This window comes from Quercus robur, chromosome 2 (assembly GCF_932294415.1).
Source record: "Quercus robur chromosome 2, dhQueRobu3.1, whole genome shotgun sequence".
Lineage (NCBI taxonomy): Eukaryota > Viridiplantae > Streptophyta > Magnoliopsida > Fagales > Fagaceae > Quercus > Quercus robur.
Genome location: NC_065535.1, coordinates 61,233,604 through 61,261,527, shown reverse-complemented (window position 1 = coordinate 61,261,527; position 27,924 = coordinate 61,233,604). Strand labels below are relative to the sequence as shown.

At 37.4% G+C, this 27,924-nt stretch overlaps 1 protein-coding gene across 2 annotated transcripts; it reads left to right on the top strand.

Annotated features, from left to right (window-relative positions):
* The first annotated feature begins 1,434 nt into the window (after positions 1-1,434).
* LOC126714354 (DNA-directed RNA polymerase 2B, chloroplastic/mitochondrial) lies at positions 1,435-26,617 on the top strand. 2 transcript variants are annotated; one of them, XM_050414468.1, is made up of 20 exons: positions 1,435-2,566; positions 3,457-3,672; positions 3,996-4,129; positions 4,219-4,285; positions 5,676-5,734; positions 7,408-7,525; positions 7,725-7,838; positions 8,017-8,148; positions 8,234-8,650; positions 10,323-10,373; positions 10,728-10,798; positions 22,688-22,711; positions 22,800-22,884; positions 23,123-23,275; positions 23,425-23,499; positions 23,614-23,703; positions 23,817-23,864; positions 24,749-24,863; positions 24,942-25,045; positions 25,721-26,617. In XM_050414468.1, exons 1-20 carry the CDS (start codon positions 1,637-1,639, stop codon positions 25,829-25,831), a joined length of 3,114 nt encoding a protein of 1,037 aa, XP_050270425.1. In that variant the 5' UTR covers positions 1,435-1,636; the 3' UTR covers positions 25,832-26,617. The 2 variants fall into 2 exon arrangements, with proteins under 2 accessions (XP_050270425.1, XP_050270426.1); XM_050414469.1 differs by lacking the exon at positions 22,688-22,711.
* Positions 26,618-27,924: the final 1,307 nt, after the last annotated feature.

The following is a 27,924-nucleotide window of genomic DNA, read 5'->3' as shown; positions in this document are numbered from 1 at the left end:
TCTTCTCTCGAATAATATCGAAAATATCTTTAACTAACAATTCCATATCTTTATGCGAATTTAATTAATTGGAGACTCATTATGTACTTTGAATTTTATGAAAAATCACACTAATCGCGGTAAAGCATCTCTACTTTCGCTCAACTAATGGTGTTTAATTCTAGAACTAAAATAACAAATCACATCTCAGTCTCATTGTAATTCAATTGATCAAACAATAATTCGTAAAAAAAAATAGTAAGCATTAAGAATAAGAATTAAACACTCAATCATGGAAATATTAAAAATAAAATAACTCAGAATATAAATTGTGTGTTCATTGCTAGACTACATCAATGCTCTAGAAAATAAAATTTAGTTCATAATAAAATTGAAAAGAAAACAAATAAAACTTATGTCTTTCATCTGAATTGGTTGATCAACATGAAGCTCTCGCCTTTGTCCTTAGATTCTCCTCTTTAGAAAGACTCCCAAAAAAAAAAATACTTCAATGCGGCACCTGCAGCCCTAGCACTGGCCTCTTTGAATTTTGCCCTAAAGAGCATTTAAATAGGTCAAGGAATCCTATTACAAGTTGAATTCCCGTTTAGAGAAAATCCTAGATTTTTAGGCTTCACTTAACCGACTATTTTGGCCCATTTAACTTCAGAATTCGGGCTTTTGGTAAACTACAAAGTTGTAGCCCTTTAAATTAAACTTCCAGCCCAACTTGAATCATCTTGATTGGATATCTGAGTCGAAAGTTATACCAAAAATACTAACTGATGTGCAGGCTGGAATCCTAATCCGAATTGGACTTGGATTTGGTGCAAATTTCCTTTGATTCCTTATTTCAGTTGGACTTAAATTTAATTGGGTTGGTCTTCTCTTGAATTCATGCCTGGCTGGATGTAAGTTGACTTGATTCAATTGGCCTAGCCCCATTTTGCATGTAAAGCCTTGTAGATTAATCTGAAATCTTCTCATTCCTTCAAATCACAAATGAATAGATAAATATAAATAAAAATCAAATTAAATCAAAAGAAATAAAGGAAAACTAACAATTTTAATAAATAAGAGGATAATAAAAATCATGTAAAAATTACACTTATCACACATCAAAGTATTATGGAAATCATTTGAATATATACTACTGTAATTTTTTTTAAAATATTTTTTCTCTTCTCGTGTGTTAAAAATACTTTAATATTTTTTTAAAAAAAATACTGTGGAAATCACTCACATACACACACGGTTTCAAACTTCAAAGTCTCCACTCTTCCGACCACACCCTAATCACTTTATTGGCCCACATAACCAAAAGTGGGAGCCACTCACTATCCAGACACGTCACATGCCCATAAATCCATATTACACTAAACCCCCCAAAAAACTAGAAATTTGTAGATTCACCCCATTTCGACTGAGGGACAGAAAAGAAAGCAAGAGACACTGTGTACTGTGTTGTGAGATAAAAAAGAAAGAAACAAAGGTTTAAGAAGGGTTTAGCTTCAGCCTTCAATAGGCGGCTACTACTCACTACCTCTTTCCTCTGCTATTTTCTTCCTCTCTCCATGAATTCAATTCCTTTTGTAAATTCCTTATCAAACCCAAGTCTTCGATCCCATCACCAGTTTCGTTTTCCTCAGAATATTTGATGTCCAGTTCTAAAACCCCTCTAATACTCTCTGCAAATCACACCCCCCAAATCGACCATTTCCTTCCCTTTTCTGTGCTCACAAGCTTTCCAAAAAACCCTTCTAGGATCTCCACAACCATGTGGAGCAACATTGCCAAGAGAGCCATTCAATTTCAAAACCCCCGCAGGTTTTGCCTCCTCAATCCCCAATCCCTCAGACGAGCTTATAGCTTTCTGGGTCTTACCCACCATCCGATTCTCCCCGAAAAATTCAAATACAGGCCAAGTTACGGGTTTTCTGAAATGGGTTTTCGTAGAAATGGTGAAATTTTGTCACATGAGGAGTTTACTGGGAGGCCAAGGCCAAGTTTTGGGTTTAATGGCTTTTTTTGTCTCAAAGGGTATGCGAGTGTTGCTGAGGCTGAGGCTGAGGCAGCTTCGTCTACAGATGTTGAGGAGGATGGTTTAGTTGGGGAGGAGGTTCAAGAATTGTTGCAGGAGATGAATAAGGAGGAGAAGAGGCAGGTTGAGTATAAACGGAGGAGGCGGCGGACTATGATGAGGGGAATGGGGCAAGGGAAGTATCAGATGCTAAGGAGGAGGCAGGTGAGGATTGAGACCCAGGCGTGGGAACAGGCGGCCAAGGAGTATAAGGAGCTATTGATGGACATGTGTGAGCAGAAGCTGGCCCCGAATTTGCCTTATATGAAGTCATTGTTTCTTGGCTGGTTTGAGCCTTTGCGGGATGCCATTGAAAAGGAGCAAGAGTTGTGCCGGAGGGGGAAGAACAAGGCTGCTTATGCCCCCTATATCAACCAGTTACCGCCTGACATGATGTCGGTAATCACAATGCATAAGTTGATGGGATTGTTGATGACCGGAGGTGAACATGGGTCTGCGAGGGTGGTGCTGGCAGCTTGCGCGATAGGTGATGCCGTTGAGCAGGAGGTAGGAAGTTGTTTTCCACTCTCTTCTCATGGTCATTTTGGTTTGAACCCTTATATCAGATCATTCTATGATCTTTAGTTGTTCCTTTTAGGATTGAGTAAAGAATATTTTGTTTTGGTTTAGAGGGCGATTTGGAAGCTGATATTAACTAAAGAAGAGGAAAGATCTTTTTAGTTTTTGATTTTCAAATGCTTTGAGAGTAGTGGTTATAGCATTTGTATTAAGGGTGATGAAATTATAGAAATGGGAATGGTAATTGTCAAAATTGTTTGATTAAAACCATGGAGAAGTTCATATTTTAGCCTTAGTAACGCTGGCAAAAGTGAGTGATAAGTGATTTTATGACAGTAGGATGTGATGTCTGATAATGAATAAGCTTTGTCTTACGACTAAAAATGGCAGATAAGGCCTTATTGTTTGTATGGCTTGAAATTTTGGTGTTTTTGTGAAATAGTGTGGAGCAAAGTTTTAGTAACAGCTGAGAGTTTTCAACATTTAAGTATACTGGCTTTAGAAAATGGATATGCTGGAATCATACCAATTACCTTTTTTATGATGGGATACTTTTAGAGAGATTAAGCGAATTATTGAAATTAAATGGAAGTATCATGTTGTGTCCAACATTACCTATAACGTTGGACATGCTAATATGTTTCTTGTTAAAGTCAGTCACATCCATGGTTCTGTTTCATTTCTAGCTTATTAAGTTCTATTGAGATATGGATTCAGGGGAGTGGGGTCATGCTTTTCAAATTAGCCTCTCTTCCTATCATTTTGAAGTATCTCACACTTTGTTTCGTCTAGACTAAGCAAACAAGTGTTCTGCTCTCCCTACATCCTTCACTTTATCCTATAATGAGTGCTGATGTGTTGTTTCTTCAATGTGTCAGGTTAGAATACACAAGTTCTTGGAGAAAACAAAAAAGAAAAAGGGTGATAAAGATAAGGAAAATGATGGAGATGACTCCAATGCTCTTCTTAAGGATCAAGAGAAGTTAAGAAAAAAGGTCACTACTTTGATAAAGAAGCAAAAGCTGGTAGCTGCAAGGCAGATAGTGAAAGGGCAGGATGATTCAAAACCCTGGGGCCAGGATGCTAAGGCTAAGGTACATGACATGTTGTGTTGACTTGGTAAAAAGTTATTAGTTTTCTATTTGTATGTGCTTTGTTAAACAACCAATTGTCCCAAAAACTCCCTTCACGTGTGAGCTCAAACTCTCTTTTAATAGGTGAGGCCCAATATGTGGGATTTTAAATGAGAGGTAGAATGGAGGAGGCATGGATCAAACTTAGGACCTCTTGCTCTGATACATTGTTAAATTACTAATTGTCCCAAAAGCTTAAACTATTGGAAAATGGTAAATTTAATCATTTAACCACATAATTCTAACATGCTCTAAGAAGGTGCTCTTTGCCCTTATTATTTCAGGTTGGAAGCCGTCTGATTGAACTGTTGATGCAAACAGCTTATATACAACCTCCAGCCAATCAGTTAGCAGATGGCCCACCTGATATTCGGCCTGCATTTTTACACATGCTCAAAACTGTGATGAAGGAAGGAAAGTAAGATCCATTAATCTCTATCTTATTAATCAATTATATTTTTCCCCTGATCACTTTAAATGGTGCTTTTATGCTTTTCCTTTCAACAGGAAAATCAGCAGAAGATTTGGCATTATAGAATGTGACCCTCTAGTTATCAAAGGCCTTGAGAGAACTGTAAGAAAAATCCTATCAAATTTTCATTCTTTAATAAAAATTTACTTCTAGATACCATTTTCATAAGATAATGAAAATTTTCATGTTGGCATTTGTAGATTTTTGTTCTGGGTTTAGACAGCTGGTAGATATTTTCTAGATTGTTAATGTGGATAAATCATTTTCTAGAATGTTATAGTTGATTGGCAGATAATAAATTAGCCTCTTGAATTTTCTTTTCTTTGTTCTTTTTTTTTGGGTTGGGGGGGGGGGGGGGTTGGGGTGTTCCTTCCCAAGAACACATCTTGAAGTTTTTGTGAAACTTGATTTTCTTCTTTCTTAATGTGGGTTATGGCGGAGTATTAGTGAAGGGTGGGAAATTTTCGCTAAGCATTTCTCTTTTGTGGTGGGGGATGGCTCTCGTATTCTTTTTTGGCATGATAAGTGGGCTAGTGATGTTCCTCTCAAAATTCTTAATCCTTAGTTATTTTTGTGTTCAACTAATAAAGAGGCTTGTATTTCTGAGGTGATAAGCCCTCTAGTGGGTGATAATGACAGAGTGTGAAGTTTAAGTTTTCACAGGGACTTCAACGATTGGGAGTTGGCGGCTTCCTACTCCTTTCTTCGTTTCATCCAATCCCGAATTCCTAGGGAGGGAGGGTGTGACAGAATTTGTTGGGATCTTAATGACAGTGGGAAGTTTGATACTCGGTCCTTTTATCATAAGATTTGAAATACAGCTCCCTCCACTTTCCCTTGAAAGGGAATTTGGAAAGTTAAGGTTCCTAAAAGGGTGGCTTTTTTTATGTGGACAGCAGCCCATGGTCAGATTCTAACTTTGGATAATCTTATGCTTCATGGTCGCCCTTTGGCAAATCGTTGTTGTTTGTGCTGTTGCAATGCGGAATCTGTGGATCACCTATTACTTTCTTGTCCGATAGCTCATTCTTTGTGGATGTATATGCTTTGGTTGTTTGGAATCGAATGGGTCATGCCAGGTTCAGTTGTGGACTTATTATTTTGCTAGTATCATTGGCTTGGGAAGCATAGCTCAGATATTTGGGATTTGGTTCCAGGTTGTTTAATGTGGACTATTTGGACTTAACGGAATCGGCGGTCTTTTGAGGATGAGGGGAAAACTGTGGTTCAACTATTAGAGTATTGCCAGCGGACCCTCTTTGATTGGTCTCGTTGTTGGGGTTATTCGGATTGTTCTACTCTTTTGGATTTTCTTTCATCTATTAGAATAGTTTAGGGGCTGATTTTGTCTTTTTGTTTCTTTTTTCCTATGTTCACTACCGTGGACTATTTGTGCTTCTCTCACTATTCTTTTATTAATAATATTCTCTTCTTACTTATCAAAAAAAAAAGTAAATGATGGATTTTAAAATTTTGTTATTTGCACAAACAGGCAAGGCACATGGTGATTCCTTACATGCCAATGCTGGTGCCCCCAGTCAAGTGGACAGGGTATGTTAGTTGATTCTTCTTATTTTTTATTATTATTATTTTCAGTGTGCTGCCTTTTCTTTTACTTTTTATTTTATCATCTCTCTATAGAACTTAGCTGAAATTCAAGATTTCATACAGAGATAGCATGATTAAAATTGTTTATTTTTCATACTAATCATTGAGTACAACGTTAAACCTTTGGGGCAGGTCTAGTTTATGCTGGAGTTAATAATGGTATGAAGAAATGCAAGTGCTGGTTTGAGTTTAAATTTAGTTTTTATAATTTTTAACTAGTAGGGTGTTTTGGTCTTTAGACTTACTAAGTGATAAGAAAGATAGGTAAGAACTAATAGTGTGTTTGGTTGGATGAGTTTTAGGGAGAATAGAAATTGGGGAAGGAAAAGAGAGAAATTTTCATTTTCTTTTGTTTGGTAGAGGAGAAAATAGGGTTGAAGGAAAATGGTGTTTGAAGAGTTTTCTCTCCAGGGCCCCACAAATCTCTCTCTAAAATGGATAAAAAACATGGGGAGAAAACTTGAGGGAGGCAAAATGTGAAGATTACCCCCACTTTTCCATCCTCTCTACTAAACACACATAGTGGAAAACACAAATATTTTCTATCCTTCCACTTTTCCATCATCCCAACCAAACAAAGCCTAAAAGAGCTTTATCATGAAGAGGGAGTGATTTCCATATTGATAACACGTATATGTTGTTGATTTTTATTAAAAAAAAAACATGTTAATTCAATGAATTTTGAAAAGAAGATATATATTGTGTGTCCTTAAAATTTTCTAGGATCCAGCCATTTGTTATGGCCTTTAAATTAACTTTTATGATCCAATTAAGAAATCATAATGGAACTATCAAAAAGGATTAAATATATGTAATTTTGAATGGAAAAAAGATTCTATTAGACATTAAATTGTTTCCATTTCACAGAAAAAACCTGTGGTCCTTGCTTTCTTGCAGACTGACGTTATCTCTAGAATTTCTTAACATATTAAAGAAGTAACATCATCTAGGACCTTGCAAAATATTTTAGGCCTAGACTTGTGATAGACTAGTAAGAAGGGTTTCTTCTCTATGCAAAACCTTTAGTTAAGCTCTCTAATTATCATGGAAAAGAACGTTACTTCGGTGGTTTTCTAGTAGAATATTATGTAAAAAGCATAAGTCTAGGCTTTGGAGTAATAAGTACTTTTATATATTCTGGTTCTTTTGAAGCAAGGGTTTTTTGCTCCTCTTGGTCAAACATGTAGAAATTCCTGGTTGTTTTGAAGTAAGGGCTTTTTGCTCCTCTTGGTTGGACATGTAGAAGTTCACAGAGGCAAGGTTCTTTTAAATTTTCACATCAATATAGACACATATGAATTATAAAAAAAGATACAGACACATATACCCCCTTCTGGACAAGAATTGGTTTATCTAAATGTAAAAATTAAGCTAAAATTCAATATATTTGGAGGCTAGGAGATCTGATTTCATTAGTGCATCCATGCACCAGAAAGGGAATTCCAACTCTTACTTGCATGTATTATTCTGCTAATCAATCAGGTTCAGAGATACAGATGGCTTTTAGGGGTTCTAGTGATGGTAGATAATTGTGAAAACAGCTTGCCTAGGCTACCTCCAGGTTGAATAGTTACTCTTTTATTCACTGTTCTTTCTTTTCTTTTGTACTTTCACAGTTATGACAAAGGGGGACACTTGTTCTTGCCTTCCTATGTCATGCGCATTCGTGGAGCCAGACAACAACGTGAAGCAGTTAAGAGGGCCCCTAGGAAGCAATTAGAACCTGTTTTTGAGGTCTGAAACCATTTGCATTGCTTTGTGCCTTTATTTATGTTTTATATCATTTAATCTGAACTATTTGTTGACCTGGCCGTGAGGACTAGATACCAGCATTATGTTTGGCTGTCATATATGTAAATTTATCTGCTTGAAATTTTCCCACTTTGTTCCATTTAGAAAGGCTGCTACAATTGTTTTTGTAAATTACTGCCAGGCCCTGGATACTCTTGGGAATACCAAATGGAGGGTAAATAAGAGGGTGCTTAGTGTTGTAGATAGAATCTGGGCTAGTGGAGGCCGTCTTGCTGATTTGGTGGACCGCAATGATGTGAGTTACTTCATGTTATTTATGTTTTTATCTTTCTTGTTATGATGTACTTATGTTGTTTAACAGTATTCCAACCTCCAAGTGATTGGTATCACTCTACAAACTGTTGAATAAGTCATGTGCTATATGAAGTGTGCTTGGTTCAATGAAATGCTTTTGTTTTAACTTTGTGTTATAGATTCCCTTACCGGATCAGCCAGATACTGAAGACGAAGCTCAGCTCAAGAAATGGGGATGGAAAGTCAAATCTGTGAAGAAAGAGAACAGGGAGAGACATTCACAGCGTTGTGACATAGAACTTAAACTTGCGGTAAGATCCTTTTCACTTCCTGTGACATAGTAACTATATTATATTTTTAATAAGATTTATATCGACTTTTCTTTACTGGGAGCAGGTAGCCCGAAAAATGAAGGATGAAGAAGGTTTTTTCTACCCACACAACCTTGACTTTCGAGGTCGTGCTTACCCAATGCACCCATATTTAAATCATCTTGGGTCAGATCTATGTCGGGGTATTCTAGAATTTGCAGAGGGACGCCCTCTTGGAAAGTCAGGCTTACGTTGGTTGAAGATACACTTTGCAAATCTATATGCTGGTGGTGTGGACAAATTATCTCATGAGGGTCGACTGACATTTACTGAGAATCATTTGGATGATATATTTGATTCTGCAGACAGGCCACTTGAAGGCAAGCGCTGGTGGTTGAATGCAGAAGATCCATTTCAGTGCCTGGCTGTTTGCATCGATCTCACTGAGGCTTTGAGAAGTTCGTCCCCGGAGACCTTTATTTCACATATTCCCATACATCAGGTACTTTCGTTGTGGCATGTTGCCAGTTTTTTCTCTTTTGAACTCTGAAGGATTGGATTCATAAGTTGATAGTGTACTACGTGTATTTGACATAGGAAAGATGTAGGGAATCTGTCTATGTGTGCTTGTGGTGGCAGAGCTCTTGCAGAAGTCATGGATCTAGAGTTTGGAATTTCAGAAGAAATGGTTAGGGTTCAGAGATTGACTAAGGTTTCAATACAGGTTGATGGAAAATGTTGGACGGCCAATGTGTTTGGGAATTATGGTTGGTTTGATAGGTTACTCAGTGGCTATTTAGTAGGAAAAAATATGTGGCTTTTAGGTTTAGATAGGTAAGGAAGGCTCAATTTGAAATTGCAAAACAGAGAAGAAAAGAAAAAAGTTTGTGACTGCTGTGAATGGTATCCAGGAACAGTACCAGTGCACTGTGAAGAAGAGGAGGAAGAGAGAACGCACTAGGAAATCTTGCCCCAAGGGCCAATACTCTACTCAATCTCCAAGTCTAAATTTATTGAATAAAAAAAAAGAGCATATATTCATATACATTAGTTGACCCTCAACCTGCTAGGGTTAGGAGTTAGGACTCTCAATTTGGCCAGTAGAACCCAACAGAAGACACCTAATACCATATATATATTCCAAACATGATTAAGAAATTAACCCTAGATATTAAGTTATTCTTAGGATTTTTATGAAGTTGCACAGCTTCCCCTACATATAAAAATGCTAATAATAACACATTAATCAATGGCTCAAATTAAAAGATCCTTTATTATTATTATTTTTTTTATATTGAAAATCAAATTTAAAGATCTTTTAATCCTAGACTTCTAATGATTTGGCTGTCAAACTCTCTTAAGACTTGTCTCATGCCGATGTTGTACGTGATCTCCATACAAGCAAAACTTTAAGTTGCCAAAATTGAATATTACAGCAACTTGACTTCCTTCTATGGCTGCATCATTATTAGCTCAGAATAGTAATTCATATGGTTTTGGACATCTTTCTAAAGGAAATATGTGAATGACCTTACAAGAAGCTATATTTGTATGCTAGATTTTAATTAAAGATTTTTTTTTATCAGTAAGAAAACTTTAAATAAAGAAATTGATAACATTAATTGGATAAAGGAAGGACAAAGGGAAATAAGTGGATTAGAGCTGGGTAAGGGAGCTACAGGAGGCATAGAAAATATTTTCTATGTACTTATACATAAACTCCATGATTTGTGTTTGCATGTGCCAAGGAGCTGTAGCTCAAATGCCACTTCCTTCCCTTGTAAGAGAAAGGTGGAGGGCGAATTTGTGGATTCAGGACCCACTGGGTGCATATGTAGCTAAACAATAAATAAAAAAATGGTTCTCTCCTTACTTGAGTCTGTTATAGAGACAAATTAAAGGATAAACTTAAGTGGGTTTCTTCTAGGGTTTTTACTATTTCGCCATGTATTGTAGGCTCTTTGTCATATCATTGCATGTTGCATAGATGTGGGTGGAACTATCAAGTTAATTGCATTTCATATTTCTTTCATCATGTGATACCATCATCTGCTAGGTGTATAAGTTCTTCAACTATTGCTGAGCTTTGGTTTGGTCTTGTATGTCATGTTTTCTTCAGAATTTATAACTTTTAATGAGATTTTTTTTTATTACCCTTTTATGATATTCTGTAGGATGGCTCTTGCAATGGTTTACAACACTATGCAGCTCTTGGACGAGACAAGGTAATGGTGTTGTTTTAATTTATAATTTAATTTAGAAGTAGGTATTAAGGTTTCACTTTTGCTTATATGAACTCCAAATAAGGCAAAAAACAAAAAAAATCTAGTGACCAAAGCTCCCTGGTTATATCAGAACATAGAAAAAGATGATTAATTATTTCCCTATTAGTTACTCTGCGCCTTTGAAGGTTATTTTCTGTCATTATTTTATGAGAGCTGATGTCCGGATGCTTTAATGGAAAACTCTCTCACTCGCTCCTCTCCTTCCCTTTTCTCTCTCTTTAAAAAAAAAAAAATGCTTCGTTCTCAGATGTTTTTGCATTATTTATCATTAATAAATAATATTGTTTCATTCAGTTGGGAGCAGCTGCTGTCAATTTAGTTGCAGGAGAGAAGCCTGCAGATGTATACTCAGGAATAGCTGCTAGGTAAGCTGTTCTTTACCGAGGCAATCTCCAGTGTTGATTTTATATATACAAATTTAAAGCATTAATTTAATTTTTGAGAAGTTTGAAGCAATACCATACAATGAAAAAAGAGGAAGTAAACTTTTGGCTTAATAAAGGAATTTAGATATTAGACTAGGATCCGTTTGGCATTACTGTAGGAAGTAGAGCTTTTGTAATAATGAGCTTTAAGTGAAAAGAGTTTTTTGCATTCTGAGCATTTCATAAACTACAATAAAAAAAGTATTTGAAGTTGTTAGACCCGTTTGGTGACCAAACTGACAAACAGCTTTTAGACGTGAGAAATAACAAAAGAGGACATAATAAAACTGCTTTTATTTCATATTTGAACCCAATTAATTCAATTAATGACCAATATTATTGTTATTATTATTATTGGCAGTTTTATTATTATTATTTATTTATTTTGATAAGTAAGAAAGATGTATATTCAAAATGCTACTTTATGCATGATAAACACAAAGCAAACCAAAAGTACAAAGAAAAGAAAGAAACAAAAAAGAGAAGAAAACAGAGAAGAAAACCAAGAAGAAAACTAATTACAAAAGAGGAGAGAACAAAGGAATGAAGGGAGAGAATCACTAGATTTGTGTCCCTAAGCCCTAGACCAGTCGAAAAGAAATCCGCTAAAAGAAGCAAGTAACTGATCTCTAGAGCTATCCAAGTCCTCAAAAGTTTGCCAATTGCACTCCTTCCAAAGACACCACACTATGCACAACGGAACTAAATTCCAAATGTTAGATGAGTGCTTCCCCCACAAATTCCACTAACCAAAGAGTAGATCTGGAACCATTCTTGGTAAGACCCATGAAGTCCCAAAAGATTTAAAAACAAAACTCCACAACTGGTGAGCCTTCTCACAATGAAGCGATAAATGATCCACAATCTCCCCACAATGATGACATGTAATGCATCAGTCAACAAAATCAAAACCCTTAAGTTTCAAATTGTCACTCGTGAGAATCTTGTTCCAAGTTACAATCCAAACAAAGAAGGAAACACGCCGAGTGGCCTTAACTTTCCAAATACTTTTCCAAGGAAAGACAATGGAAGAAGAACCTCGCAACTTATTAAAGAACGAATGGATATCAAACCCATTAGGCTCCAACTTCCATCTCAACCGATCCCCAATATCCGTTGAAGGAATATTGGATCCCAAGATCCGAAGAAAGTCATCCCCTGTAACCAACTCCCAATCATTAAGATCTCGAATGAATTGAACATCCCAACTTCTCCTTTCCCCCGCCCCCAACCTTGTCAAAGAAGAATCAATAGAGGCCTGCCTATCAATGGCAATACCATACAGCCCCGGGAAAGCCAGTTGGAGAGGTTGATCCCCACACTACCCATCTTACCAAAATCTCACTCTATTCCCCATCCCAACAACAAAATGAGTATTTTTGCTAAAATCCTCCCAACCCATACGGATACCTCTCCATAAACCACATCCGTGAACATCCCTACCCAATTTAAAAGTTCATCCCCCCATTCTTCCCCAAACTTAGAAGGTGGTTTTATTATTATTAATAGTATCATCGTAATCATCATCATTATTATTAGCTCTCTCTCTCTCTCTCTCTCTCAAAATAGGTGAGCATCAAGCATCATTTTGAAAAATATTAATGGACATTTATGTCAATTTATTATTTCTATTAAAAGCTATAACAGTGCACTAAAGAGCTTTAATGTTAAAGGTCTGAATTTTTTTTTTTTTTTATAAGTAAGAAGAAAATATTATTAATAAGGGAAAAGCATGAAAATACAAAGGGTTCACGGTAGTGAACAAAAAGACACAAACAGCCACTAAGAAAAACTAATAGACGAAAGGAATTCCATAATGGTAAAACAATCTGAAAGACCCCAACACTGAGACCAATCAAAGAGAGTCCGTTGGCACAAATCTAATAATTGAACCACAGTTTTCCCCTTATCCTCAAAAGAACACTGATTCCGTTCAATCCAAATAGTCCACATTAAACAGCTTGGAACCAAATCCCAAATATCGAAGCTATGCTTCCCAAGCCAATGGTACCAACAAAATAATAAGTCCGCAACTGAACCTGGACTTATTACAGCTTTAGCTTAAAGCTATTTTCCAGCTTTAGCCCTTAAAGCCCTTTTTCCTCCCTCTTGATGTTATACCAGACAGGCACAAGGCTTCATTTCTTATCATTAGAATAAATTATTTATATGTTTCTAGATTGCTGATTAAACCATGTGTAATTTCAAAAATTATGCTCTTATTGCATTTCCAGTTTGAGATAGAGGAAAAAGAAAAAGTAATAACTCTGGATACCCATCTATATGCTGTAGGAGAGAATGATGCGTACATACCTCTCTATCATTTTATGCATTCAAAATAGGAAAGTTAGCATGAGTTGAGCCATCATAAGAGATACTCTGGCAAGGGCACCTTGGCATACAACACATCAATCTTAATCCCACCCCAAAAGAAAAAGCATATTCATCATGAAAGCATCCATCCAGATGCAATGCAGAGCAAATCAAGTGTCTTATGGAAAACAAAACGAATGCAGTATCTTTCCTTTCCTCTGTTTTTGTGACAAAAAATAGAGTGATTCTTAGCTTGGAAAAACAGAGAGTTTAAGGCCTGGCTACCTTGAATTAGCCATAGTTTTTTCTGTCCTCCTGCTTTTTTCTGTGCTTTTTATGCTTCTTTTGTTGATTTCTTTTTCAATATGGGAGGCTTTGTTTTTTTCTTCGTTGAATAAAAAACATTTGAGTTTTCAGTTGAGGAAGGTGGTTCTTATTTCTTATTACGGATCTTTGAGAGAGGCCATACCTCAATGCACTCTGTTTTTTTTTTTTTTTTTTTTTTTTTTTTGATAAGTAAGAAAGAAGTATATTCAATAGGCTACCTCATGAAAACAGAGGCAGAACAGAAAATACAGAGAAAGAAACAAACAGAAGAAAGAAAAGAGAACAAAAAAAACAAACGGAAAACAACAAAGAACTAATTACAAAGGAGAGAACAAAGGAACAAAGGGAGAGAATCATTAGAGGTGAGTCCCCAAGTCTTAGACCAATCAAAGAGAGAACCACTAAAATAAGCGAGCAACTGGTCATCGGATTTGTCCCCGTCCTCAAAAATTCGCCAATTTCGCTCCCTTCAAATACATCACATTAAGCACAACGGAGCTAAATTCCAAATTCTAGAAGAGTGCTTTCCAAACTAGTTCCACCAATTGAAGAGCGTTTCTGCAACCGATCTTGGCAAGACCCAAAAAATCCCAAAAGATCTGAAAATCAAGCTCCACAACTTATAAGCTTTTTCACAATGGAGAAGCAAATGATTCACCGTCTCCCCATTGCAAACGACACATAATACACCAGTCAACAAAATCGAAGCCTCTACACCGCAAAATGTCCCCTGTAAGAAACTTCTCCCAAGTTGCAGTCCAAACAAAGAAGGAGACGTGCGTAGGGGCCTTAACCTACCAAATACCTTTCCAAGGAAAAATAAAAGGCAAGGGACTTCGAAGCTTGTCATAGAACGAGCGAATGTCAAAATCCCCCTTCTTCGACAATTTCCAAATCATACGGTCTCCTTGCTCAGAATGAGGTAAATGAGAACCCAAGGTATGAAGGAATTCATCCACATCTCCCATCTCCCAATCATTTGGATCCCTAAGTAAAAGAACCTTCCAGCTTCTCCGAGCCTCGGTCCCCAACCTTTCGAGAGACGAGGCCACAGAAGCCTCTCTATTAGTAACAATCCCATACACTACCGGGAAAGATAGATGGAGTGGTGAGTCCCCACACCACTGATCTGTCCAAAACTTCACTCTATCCCCCACCCCTATCTCAAACTGGGTAAATTTGCTAAAAACCTCCCAACCTTTTCGGATACTTCTCCATAAACCACACCCATGAACACCCCTACCTAACTTGGAAGACCAACCCCCCTACTCTTCCCCAAACTTCAAAGCTACAACCCTCCTCCAAAGACGAGTCTCCTCAACCCCAAACCGCCATAACCACTTTCCTAATAAGGCTTTATTAAAAGTAGTTAATTTCCTAATACCCAAACCACCATTAGCCTTAGGAGCACACGCCTTATCCCACCCCACCAAATGAACCTTCGACTCCCCCCACAGGAAGTCCCTCTGAATCTTCTTAATTTTATTAGCCACATGCGACGGGATGGTAAAAAGAGATAAATAGTAAGTAGGAAGGCTAGAAAGCGTACTCTTGAGTAGCGTCAGTCTTCCACCTTTTGACAAATACAGCTTCTTCCACCCGGCCAACCTCCGATTAATCTTCTCCAAGATAGGATTCCAAATAGAAGGGGACTTATGGGAAGCCTCCAACGGCATACCAAGATAGGTCATAGGCAAAGACCTAATCCGACAACCCAAAATCTCTGCCAAGGCATGAATATTATAAACCTCCCCTATTGGAACCATCTCACTCTTCAAGACATTAACCTTCAAACCTGTCACAGCCTGAAAACAAAGGAGAAGCATCTGCACATGAAGGATCTGCTCCACTTCCGCATCACAGAACAGAATAGTATCATCCGCAAATAGAAGATGCGAGACACATTCCCCTTCACCTCGTCTTCCATCAGCCTTGAAACCACTGATCAAGCCAGCACCTTCAACTCTTTTCAACATCCTACTTAAGACCTCCATCATGACTAAAAACAACATTGGAGATTGCGGATCTCCTTGTCTTAGACCCCTCGTGCTCCCAAAAAAATCAGCTAGAGCCCCATTAATCAAAATAGAAAACTGGACCGTTGAGATACAAGTGCGAATCCATCTACATCACTTCTCCCTGAAGCCCATTCTCTTCAAAAGATCTAGAAGAGCCTCCCAATTCACATGATTGTAAGCTTTCTCAATGTCTAGCTTACAAATAACCCCCGAGATCTTACTCTTCACTCGACTATCAACACACTCGTTAGCAATAAGAACTGAGTCAAAAATCTGTCTACCTCCCACAAAACTATTCTGAGACTCAGAAATCAGTTGATCTAAGACCAGTTTCAAATGATTCGCCAAAACCTTAGACAGGATCTTGTACAAGCTCCCCACCAAACTAATAGGCCTGAAATCTCGAATATTGGAAGCATCATTCTTCTTAGGAATTAGAGCTATAAAGGTAGCGTTCAAAGATTTCTCAAACTTACTATGTTGATAGAACTTCTCAAAAACTGCTAGGACATCACTTTCCACCACTCTCCAACAATGGTGGAAAAAGGCCATAGAGAAACCGTCTGGACCTGGAGCTTTATCTCCAGCCAACTCGTTAACAGCTAGAAGAATCTCCTCCTTCTCAAACCTCCTTTCAAGCCAACCCTTCTCCGACCCATCTATCTGATCAAACTCCAAACCTTCCACAAAAGGCCTCCACTCCTCTGCACTCTGTTTTTATGGGGAAGGAGAGTGCAAACCGATTTTTTTTCCACTTGGAGGAATTAATTTCAAAGCAATCACCTGGTCATTATGCAAGATCGTTTAGAGAGGATGATATTGTTTTCATCCTTCAATTGGGGTCCAACGCCCATGGCATGTTTTTAATGGTTTCTGAACTTCTTTATGGTTGACAGAAGGTTGGGTAGTGGCTGGCACGGCTTTGGCCTAAACCTGAGGAAAATTTTAAAACCAGCTTCTCTTACAAGTCAGGGATCGTTTCATAGAACACAGAGTGCACCAAAGACTGAGGCGGCGGCGGTGGTTAACAGACCTCATAACCACGGCAGCACAAAAAATAAAGGCAAAGCAACCACAGATATTCCCAATAGAGACACCTCAATATCCTATGCATCGATGGTGGTAGGGAAACGGAAAAACACCAGTGGCGGAGGAGTTGAAGGAAAGAATAAATTTGCATTGGTTGGGGTGAAGATTTTGTCAGATTTCAGCCGTAATACCTGCAAGAAAAGTATCCTAGGACAGAGGAAGCAACTTGGTGCGAAGCTTTTGTCAAATTTCAGCTATAATCACCGTGATACCTGCAAGGTACGTACTCTAGGACAGAGGGAGCTTCTCGGGGTGAAGGATTTGTCAACGATAAAGGGAATTGAAAGTGACAGGATCAAATTTGAGCTGTCCTTGGATTTTTTTATGCGTATGTTAGATGGGAGATGGGCTATAGTGTGGTCTGAGGTTAATGAAGTAGGCCCAAAGTCCATTGACTATAATAAGCCCAAACAAAAACATGTCCGTTCGGTTGGCCAAGTTCCAAACCCAAAGCCCATTGACCATAATAAGCCCAAACATAAACCTGTTTTTAAATGGCAGCCCAAACCTCCCCAGCCCACTATTCCTCTCACCTTGGCACAATATCAGACCCACCCACACTCTAAGTACTCCTCGCAAGTTCCTCCCTCTCACCTAATCACTTCGGCAGCAATAGAAACTTCTCTGGTGGGTAAGCTAACTCCGACCGACATGGAACCGACATGCACCAAGATGTTTCTCAGCAATTCTGATGCTTCCGTGATTGAGTCTCTATGTTCCGAAGCTTCCGTGGATGAGTCCCTGTGTTCAGATGGTGATGTGGCCTTGCAACGTGACATCCAACGGATCATCCATGAGCATATAGACAACGTCATCAAGAAATGGGGGAATTCTAAGCAGTGGGCTCTTGAATTACGAGATAGGAGGAGGGTGGCAGTCCCGAATCAAATTTCCTTGCCATCGGGAGATGTCATTGTTGGAGTGGATGACTCGAATCAGTTGGCGTTGGTACCGGGGGTGTCATGGGAATCTAAGGAGATAAATTCATAACTGGAAAAAGGGGATGATGTTATTTTGGAGGAATGGGTTTCAGATATTTGTTTCGAGGATGCTTTTCAGTTTACTGAATCTTCGCCACCTCTAAATGTCGAACCACTAGCTTTCTCTTTGCCTATGGGTGTTTTGGATATTTCTGAAGGGTTAGCAACTCTGGATGTGGAGAAATTGCTAGGTAAGGTCAATTACTCAAAATGGTTTCAAGAAAAATTCAGTGGTTTTGATGATTTTCTTGGGACATCCCTCAAAGGTTTGGAAGAGCCAGCAACCAATTTCTTGTTGGTTGTTGAAGCTGAGTTATAGCAGAGGGCTATTAAGGAAAGAACTGAAAAAGCTGTGAAGAGCTCAGGAAGGAAAGGAATAAGGGAATTGAGGGGTTTATTTAGCTCTTTCAATTATGGTTCAGCTTCTTCAAGGCGTATTGGTAATGGTAAGGAAAGGGCTCTAATTATTTCCCAATGAATTTGAAGATTTTATCTTGGAATGTTAGAGGTTTGAATGAGAAGGAAAAACGGCTCAAGGTTCGTAATTTTTTACTTTCTTGGAGGGCTGATATCGTTTGTTTGCAAGAGACAAAATTGGAATGGGTTACAAAAGGACTTGTTAGAAGTATATGGAGTTGTCCTTACATAGATTGGTTATATTTGGGTTCAAAGGATGCTTATGGTGGAATTCTGCTCATGTGGGACAGAAGGGTGGTTGAAAAGATAGAGGAAGCAGTGGGGCATTTTTCGATTTCGTGTAGGTTCAAAAACGTCAGTGACCAATTTGAGTGGGCTTTCACAGGTATCTATGGTCCAAATTTGAACAAGAAGCGTCAATTTATGTGGGAGGAATTGGCAAGCTTGAATAGTTGGTGAAATTTGCCATGGTGTTTGGGAGGTGATTTTAATGTTATCCGCTTTCCTTCGAAGAGGTTAGGGGCGGGAAGATTTACTCGCTGCATGATTGATTTTTCAGATTTTATATCTCTTCATGGGCTAATGGATAATCCTTTGGAGGGAGGTCTTTACACATGGTCTAACTCCACCTCAGCCTCTAGAATAGATCGATTTCTCTTCTCTCCGATATTGGCAGATTATTTCACTCATTTCTTCCAAAAAGGCTTCCTAGAGTGTTATCCGATCACTTCCCAATTCTTTTGGAGAGTGGGAGTCATCGAAGAGGGTGAATTCCTTTTCGTTTTGAGAATATGTGGTTGAAGGCGGAGGGGTTTTTAGACAAGGTGAAGTCCTGGTGGGAGAATTACCATTTTCAAGGGACTCCTAGTTACATTCTTGCCAAGAAGTTGACTGCTCTAAAAACAGATCTAAAGAAGTGGAACGAAACAGATTTTGGCAATATCATTGCCAAGAAACAGCAATTATGGAGTAAGTTGAATGCTTTAGATGTAAAAGAGGACAATCAACCTCTATCTGAGGAGAAAAATTGGAAAAAGCTTCCTTTTGCGCTGAGCTTGAGAAGGCAACCTTGCTAAAGGAGATTAGCTGGAGACAAAATCTAGAGTGTTGTATTTAAAGGAGGGCGACTCCAATACGAGGTTTTTTCATAGGATGACTAATTCTAATAGAAGAAATAATTATATTGAAAACCTTATGATTAATGGGGCTTTGTCTTCCAACCAGGATAAGATTGCTGACCATATTGAACAATTCTATATGAACCTATACTCTGAGCAGCAAGAGTAGCGACCTTTCTCGGAGGTGTTGGATTTTCCAAGGATTTCAAGGGATAATGTGGATTGGTTAGGGAGACCTTTTGAGGAAACTGAGATTTTTGAAGTCATCAAGGAGTTTAATGGGGATAAATCTCCTAGGCCAGAAGGTTTTTCGATGGCATTCTTTCAAGCTTGCTGGGGGATTCTCAAATCAGATATCATGGCTGTGTTCTACCATTTCCATGTTACAGGTCAGTTTGAAAAAAGCTTGAATGCATCTTTCATTGCTCTCATTCCTAAAAAAGCTGCAGCAGTGGAAGTAAAGGACTTTCGGCCTATTAGCCTTGTTGGGGGGGGGGGGGGGGTTTATAAAATACTTGCTAAAGTTTTGGCTATTCGTCTTTGCATAGTTTTAGGAGAGATCATTTCAGCACCTCAGAATGTCTTTGTTCTAAATAGGCAGATTCTTGATTTCGTTCTTATTGCTAATGAATGTCTTGATAGTAGATTGAAGTCTGGTCAACCAGGGTTGTTATGTAAATTGGACATAGAAAAAGCCTTTGATCATGTGAACTGGGGATTTCTTACACGCTTGAGCGTTTTGGATTTCCTGATAAGTGGAGGCGATGGATTTCATTTTGTTTATCAACAGTTTGTTTTTCTATCCTTATTAATGGTTCTCCCCTTGAGTTTTTTGGAAGTTCAAGGGGGTTGCGCCAAGGTGATCCTTTGTCCCCTTTGTTATTTGTGTCGGTCATGGAAGCCATCGGTAGAATGTTGGATAAGGCTGTCTATGAAGGTCGTTTGTCAGGTTTTAGTGTAGGTGATTTTGCTGGAAGATCTTTGGTGATTTCCCATCTCCTTTTCGCTGATGGTACTCTAATTTTTTGTGATGCTAATATTGATCGAATGCTGATTCTCCACATGGTGCTCATTTGGTTTGAGGCTGTGTCTGGTCTGAAGGTGAATTTGGGTAAGTCTGAACTGGTGGCTGTGGGGGCAGTTCATAACATTCATCTTGTGGTGGCTGTCTTAGGCTGCAAGCAAGGGTCTCTCCCAATGAAATATCTGGGTCTTCCTTAGGGGGCAAAATTTAAGGACAAGTCAATATGGAATCCAATTCTAGAGAAGATGGAAAAAAAATTAGCAGGTTAGAAAAAATTATATTTATCCAAGGGATGTAGAGTCACTTTAATTAAAAGCACTCTCGTAAATCTTCCTACTTATTTTCTTTCTTTATTCCCTATTCCTGCTTCTATGGCCAACCGAATTGCTAGACTTCAGCGGGACTTTCTGTGGGGTGGCCTAGGGGATGAGCCGAAATTTCATCTGATTGGTTGGTCTACGGTGTGTACTCCGCTTTCTTCAGGTGGTCTGGGGATTAGGAACCTGAGAACCTTTAATGTAGCTTTATTAGGGAAGTGGTTATGGAGATTTGGGTAAGAAAGGGATGCTCTTTGGCGTCAAGTGATATAAGTGAAGTATGGTTGTGATTGGGGTGGTTGGTGTTCTAGCTCTTTCTCTAGTCCATATGGAGTCAATTTGTGGAAAAATATTAGAAGGAGGTGGCCCTCTTTATCTCGGTTTATTCTGTATGAAATTGGAGATGGATCAAAAGTGCAGTTTTGGCTAGATCGTTGGTGTGGAACATCTTCTCTTGCAGATTGCTATCCTGAATTATACAGGATTTGTCGTATCAAAGAGGCAAGTGTGGCGGATCTAATGAGGTACACCAATGGAGTCCTCCATTGGGAGATTCTTTTTTGTAGGGATGTGCATAATTGGGAATTGGAAGTTTTCAAGAGTTTCATAAATACCATTTATAGCACTCCTGTAAGGGGCATTGGGGAGGATAAGAGATGTTGGCTGCCTTGTAAGAGTAAAGGGTTCACAGTTAGTGCGTACTACCATCTTCTAGTTGGCCATAGTGAGCAGTTTTTCCCTTGGAAAAGCATTTGGAAGCAGAAGATCCCCTCTAGAGTGGCTTTCTTTGTATGGACTGCTACCTTGGGGAAATGTCTAACAATTGACAATTTAAGGAAAAGAAAGGTTTGCATTTTGGATTGGTATTATATGTGCAAGAATAATAGTGAATCTGTTGACCATCTACTCCTTCATTGGCCAGTTGCTGTGGAGTTGTGGGATATGGTTTTTGGTTTATTTGGAGTTTATTGGGTTATGCCAATGTCTGTTGTTGGGCTATTTGCTTGCTGGCAAGGTTAATTTGGTCGCCATCGTAATGGAGATATATGGAAGGTTGTTCCTCATTGTTTGATGTGGTGTATTTGGAAGGAGAGAAATAGTAGGTGTTTTGAAGACAATGAGCGTTCCATGCCTGATCTCAAGCTTCTATTCTTCAGAACCTTATTGGACTGGTTCTCTGTGTGGAGAAACCAACCTTTTTCTTCTATTTTGGATTTACTTGATTTATGTAATGTTCGCTATTGATATGTTCACCCCTGTATACTCCCTGTGTACTTGGGTATCTCTCTCTTTTTTTCAATAAATCTTTATTACTTATAAAAAATAAAAAAAAATTGAGCCATCATAGTGGAACTCAAAGTCTTTCAGTATCATCCTAGAGGACGCTAACTGAAAAGTTCCGGTACTTACATTTCCTCTGCTATTGCTATTTGGATTTTGGAAGGAGGAATTTTCATCGGGATGGTTTTAAGTTATCCAAGTAGAGCTACTGCATTTCAAGAACTAAGAAGTAGTTCTGCCATCTATGGCAGCTATGGCAATTGTCTTTTTTTTTTTTTCATTTTTTTCTTGCGAAAGTAAGAAGTAGGTCTGCCATCTATGGCTATTCATTTCCTGCATCTACAATTTTCTGGTTCTCTGACAGATATTATATGTTGTAAACAATTACATAATTATAGTGAGCACTAAGAAATTATATTTAAACAGATATATTTAAAGGATATAAATTATTTATAATCAGGAGGTCTAAAGATATTTTCTCTCCCCGATATTATTGATAGCTGTAATCTATGTTCTTGATTTGTGCCACTGTAGTGCGTTTCCAGAATACTTGGTTTTTTTAATAAATTTCTTACGTTACTTATCCAAAAAAAAAAATGGGTCATATCTCTGGGTCAAAATTTAATCCCCAAACTTTGTGATTACTTTATGAATAGCTCAGCCTAATGTCAACCCTTTATGAATTTGCTGCCAACTTTAGAAAGATGTGGAGCCTATTATAAGTTTTTTCCAGGCTGGTGGTAAGAAAGTACAGTATTGATTAGCGGTCCTAAAGAACCAAAAAGGTATGGGTCCAGAGGATTTGATGTTATCTATGGAAAGCAAATGACTAGTGAAATGTTTAAAGTTACTTCTAATTTATTTATGCTAAATAATTTTGACTTTACAACCAAACAGAATCGGACTAATATGATTTTAATAACAATTTTATGTGGTATTCCACAGAGAGGGAACACCAATCTTTGTGGAGTATTTCTAACTGCAGTGGCCATCATTCTCTTTCAAAGGAATTTGTCCAAGGAAACAGTTTGTTGATGATGTCATTTTTGCAATGCAGAGTACTAGAAATCATGCGGGAGGATGCGCAGAAAGATCCTACAATTTTTCCAGATGCATTGCATGCAAGAACATTAATTAATCAGGTTCTTTGCCTACTTTTCATGTCTTGATTTGAACAATGTCATGTGTTGCAAATGTTACTAAGATAAACTTGGCAAATTATAGCCATCAAAATTTTGAATTATTTTTCATCATGAATCATTTAGAAGATGCAATGGAAGTATGTTTTATGCGATGTGGTTGGTATAGATTGCAATTTTGCCTACGTGACCTCCTGTCTCTTGCAACCAATAGTTGAAATAATGGCTGGATATTGTCTAGGTGGACAGAAAATTGGTGAAGCAAACAGTGATGACATCGGTCTATGGTGTCACTTACATTGGTGCTAGGGATCAGATCAAGAGGAGGTTGAAGGAACGCAGTGTCATTGCAGATGATGTAGAGCTCTTTGGTGCTTCTTGTTATGCTGCAAAGGTATGGAATATGGGGGAAGGAGGATTGGTAATACTATATAGCCTTACTTTTCTTCACTAAGATATGATGAATGCTTGCTCCACACGTTACATGTGTGTGTATTCAATGATTTTATCTTCAATAACAATTCTCTGTATTATTCTGTGCAGATCACCCTAACTGCCTTGGGGCAGATGTTTGAAGCTGCACGCGGTATCATGAGCTGGCTTGGTGAATGTGCAAAAGTGTGTCCCGTGGCTCTTTTCTTTTGGTTTGCTTAAATGTGTACACCATCCTCGTTTACTTATTTTTCTGTAGTCATTTTACAAATACTTGACTTCAAAGTTTAACATGAACAGATAATTGCATCTGAAAATCAGCCAGTACGGTGGACAACTCCACTTGGACTTCCTGTTGTGCAACCTTACCGCAAATTGGGAAGGCATCTTGTGAGTGTTCCAAAATTTATAGGAACGTTAAGGGTCACCACTCTCATCATATTTATAAAGTCCAAAGCAGGATTTCAAGTCATTAAAGCTTTTTTTTGTGAAATTCAATGCAGATAAAAACCTCTCTTCAGGTTTTAACACTACAGCGAGAAACAGAAAAGGTAGCTGTAATTATTTTCTGTTGGGGTTCTGCTTTAGATATGTTGGATGCCATTTAGTGTTACTTGCAAGATACACCCATGCATTGTACATTGACATGTAAATTGAAGATGGCCTTGCATTTGTTTTCCCTTCAACCAGAATATTTGTCCTAAGATGATGTCATCTTATCTCATTCCATGTCTGGAACACCTATTTTATGCTGTACCATTTCTCTGCAAGCATGTTGCAGGGGTGCAGTTCCTACACCTTCCTGCAATCCTGCCCCACTGTGTGCCCAGGGAGCCAATTTTTTCTCTCATCCTAATAATGTTAAAATTCATTAGTTTGATATATGCACCCAAGTTTGTATATTGAAATTATCAAAGTGATCGTGAAAATTAAATGCATTCATATTTCTACCACACCAACAACCACCCTCCCATTTTCTCTTTCCTCTCCCCTTTGTCATCTGCTTAAATTCACTAGCTTGATATATGCACCCAAGTTTGTATATTGAAATTATCAAAGTGATCCTGAAAATTAAATGCATTCATATTGCTACCACACCGATAACCACCCTCCTATTTTCTCTTTCCTCTCTGTCATCTTCAAGGAAAGATTCCTGGCTCTGCCCTTTCTAGCATTCCTTATCATCTCTTTTGTTCCTGTGAAAACCATAAATGGCTTGGAGCAAATGATGGAATCAATGAATATGTATGGATTTGGTTGGTTTCCATATCCTTAATGGACACAAAGATGCATATCTTTGGTCAACTTCTTCATGGCCCCAGATGAAAATGGAACCAAAAAAAAGGGGGAGGTCTTTGATGTGATGAATTTAGCCATCATATTTGTTGAACACTCTGAACCTCAGTTAAACAAGATTGTTATTTTACTATTATAGGTTATGGTCAAGCGGCAGAGGACAGCATTCCCTCCAAACTTTGTTCACTCCCTCGATGGTTCTCATATGATGATGACTGCAAATTCCTGTAAAAAGGCGGGCTTGAACTTTGCAGGTTTTTCTGGTCATTCCTTCTTTTATTCCTTTTTTGTTTTTAACTTCTACTGACTATGCCACCGGTATATGATTACAGGAGTTCATGATTCATACTGGACACATGCATGTGATGTGGATGAATTAAGCAGGATACTTCGAGAAAAGTTTGTTGAACTCTATGAGACGCCAATATTGGAGAATGTAGAGTCTCTTCACTTCTTAGATACACATTTACTGTTAGTATTATCAAGGTTCTTAGGGTTCCACCATGGACTTACTAAAATCTTATCCATGTACGTTGAAGTGAGTGGATTGGATTTGGCCACTTCATCAATAATTTAACTAGTTACCAAAATAATAATAGGCAACGTTTTTTTAAATGTTGTTGACACAAAATCTAATCGACTAATTTCAAAATGAATGGATAGGATTCTAAGAACTCCATGGTGGAATTACCCTAAGAACTCTAGACTCTAGAGGATCTTAATCCGTGACTAATATTTGAGTTTTCATTGAGTTCTTCTGCAATATCGGCCCAAATCTTATCTGTCTGCTTTTTAAATTTGTTATGTGGTTACTTTGGTTGAGGGGATACATAAATAAAAGACTTTATATTGTTAAGGTGAGGTTTTGATTCAAAATGACAATAATTGGGTTTCTTAAAATCACCTTGCTTTCTGAATCTTTTATTGACTCCTCATTTTCTTTTTATTATCATGTTTGTACAAATTTAAGCAATAGATGGTTTTATGATATATGCATAAGCTGCTGATTTTAAGGAAAACATGGTAGTTCATTTATTTATTTTTTCTACTGAACTTAATATTGAAACTAAGAAAAGTTTATTTTCTTCTAATCCATTGTTTTTGTATACAGTTACTGGAAAGCTTCCAGAGGTCCTTTCCTACATTGTCTTTCCCTCCCTTACCTGAACGTGGAGACTTTGATTTAAGGGACGTCTTAGAATCACCCTACTTCTTCAACTGATCTGATGCAAGGATTTCTCTTCATCTAGGGCTACAATGATCCCAGGCCTCTGCAGATGTTTGCTATCTCTGACAGTTCTCTTTGTTTCTATCCATGAGTGGTTAGGAGAAGGAGGTTGTTTTATCAAGATGCCTTATTGAGAACTGCTGCACCATCCTTGTATATATTTTGGAAGATGTCCCTGGGCATTGACATTGAGAAGATAGAAACATGGTCAGTATCTGCTTCATGCAGCCCTGAACTCGGAGCTTTCTGTGCCCCTGTACAGCCAACATGAACTTTAGTTTCTGAATGTATGTATGCTACGTGGGTTGAAAAGCTTTTCTGAAACTGAATCATAAAGCAAGACATTTCCAGAAAGGAAGCTGGGAACTTAATGCTTTGCCTGGCTGCCACTGGACACAGCTCATTGACAATCCATTTCATAGGATCATGTGAAAGAAGATGAGCTTCATGATGATTCGAGCGATACAGAACCCGTTTGCATATCCTTGATAACGAAGAATGCTAACATCAGGTTCCTTTGGTTCTTGCTGACTGATACAAATATTGCTTTTTCTACAGGATATGTACCTCTTTTCCATTCTTGTTCTAGCCCAATTGTTATATGGGTGTTAAAAGTTTTTTTTTTTTTTTTTTTTTTCCCATGTAAATGTGAACAATAAATATTCATTGTTTTCCCCCCTCCCGCTGAAGTATATACTTTGAATTAACATGTAATAGAACACAAGCAAAATTTTGTATTGAAACTATAGATTGCCTTATAAATTAAATCTTTTTGGTGTATCTAATGCCCTTAATTTATATATTGCAACCACTATTATAAATTTGTCACTTTCAACAATAACCAACAGGGAAAAAAAAAATCAATTTAAACCCATATGCACAGTAATAAACTCTTCAAAATATAAAATAAAGCTTACAAAACTCAGTGAGTTAATAAATAAATAACTACATTTAAAAAAAAAAAAAAAAAAAGCTGGATGCCTCTACATTAGTGCCTATCGGTGTTTGTTTATGACTATTTTTTATTCTCCAAAATTGTTCAAATAGCTGGATGCCTCTACATTAGTGCCTATCGGTGTTTGTTTATGACTATTTTTTATTCTCCAAAATTGTTCAAATAGTTGCCTACCTGCCTTTAGTTTGACATTATGGGTGGAATTTTAAATGGAATATACATTTCTATCATTTTAGATTCCTTTGTAAATATCAATTACTTCATCCAAAGTTCCAAACTCAAGTCAGTTTATTCACTATTCAATTAATGATCGACCATTTTATTTTCTCTCCTCAATGACATGTAATATTCCGAAGTATTTATGACATTATGATTATATACATCATAATGAGATTACATATAGACAATATAGAAATCTTTCCTACAAATTATTTTAAAATAAAATTACAATCTACCCATATAGAAAGGGTCAAATTATTCACCCTTGCAAGAGGAGCATTCTCACCTCTCATAGGGGGTGTGAGCTCTCGGTAGGAGTTGTGAGGACTGCTTCCAAATGAGTAAAAAATTTCTTTTTGAAAGGGACTTAAAATGTATCCCCTCAAAATTTCACATTAACTTTCTATAAATGCATTTTTTTAGTACATTTAACTCGTTAGTTTTATTGACATTAATTGCAATAATTGAACCCATCTATATATATATATATATAATAATAATAATAAGTATAATAATTTCTTTATTATAAGATAAAAAACAAAACAAACTTTCTCAAGAATTTAAAAAGTTCGGTAAACAAAATATTCATTCTTAAATAATATTTACTTACAAAAGTTTGTGCATCATCAAAGTACATTAAAATTGAAAATTATTCCCCAAAACAAGCTTTCTTAAAATCCAAACTTTTTTTTTCTCATCCTATATCCAAAAAAAAACATTACCTATCTAAAAATTTATAATTCAAGGGAAAAGAAAATTGAAACAAACACTTTTAGGGAGTCAAAACCGAATAAAATCACAATTTAAAATCAAAAAGAAAAAAAAAAGTTACATCAAAATCCGAACTTTCTTTACCTAATATCCAAAACAGAGGAAAGGTATTTCAAAAATTTACAAACCAAAATTAAAATAA

Excerpts from the sequence above, each read along its gene's own strand:
- LOC126714354 (XM_050414468.1), top strand. The coding sequence starts at position 1,637 with ATGTCCAGTTCTAAAACCCCTCTAATACTCTCTGCAAATCACACCCCC. Across the intron at positions 23,500-23,613 it reads GGCTTGGTGAATGTGCAAAA|ATAATTGCATCTGAAAATCA; the intron begins GTGTGTCCCGTG and ends TAACATGAACAG. Across the intron at positions 25,046-25,720 it reads AGACGCCAATATTGGAGAAT|TTACTGGAAAGCTTCCAGAG; the intron begins GTAGAGTCTCTT and ends TTTTGTATACAG.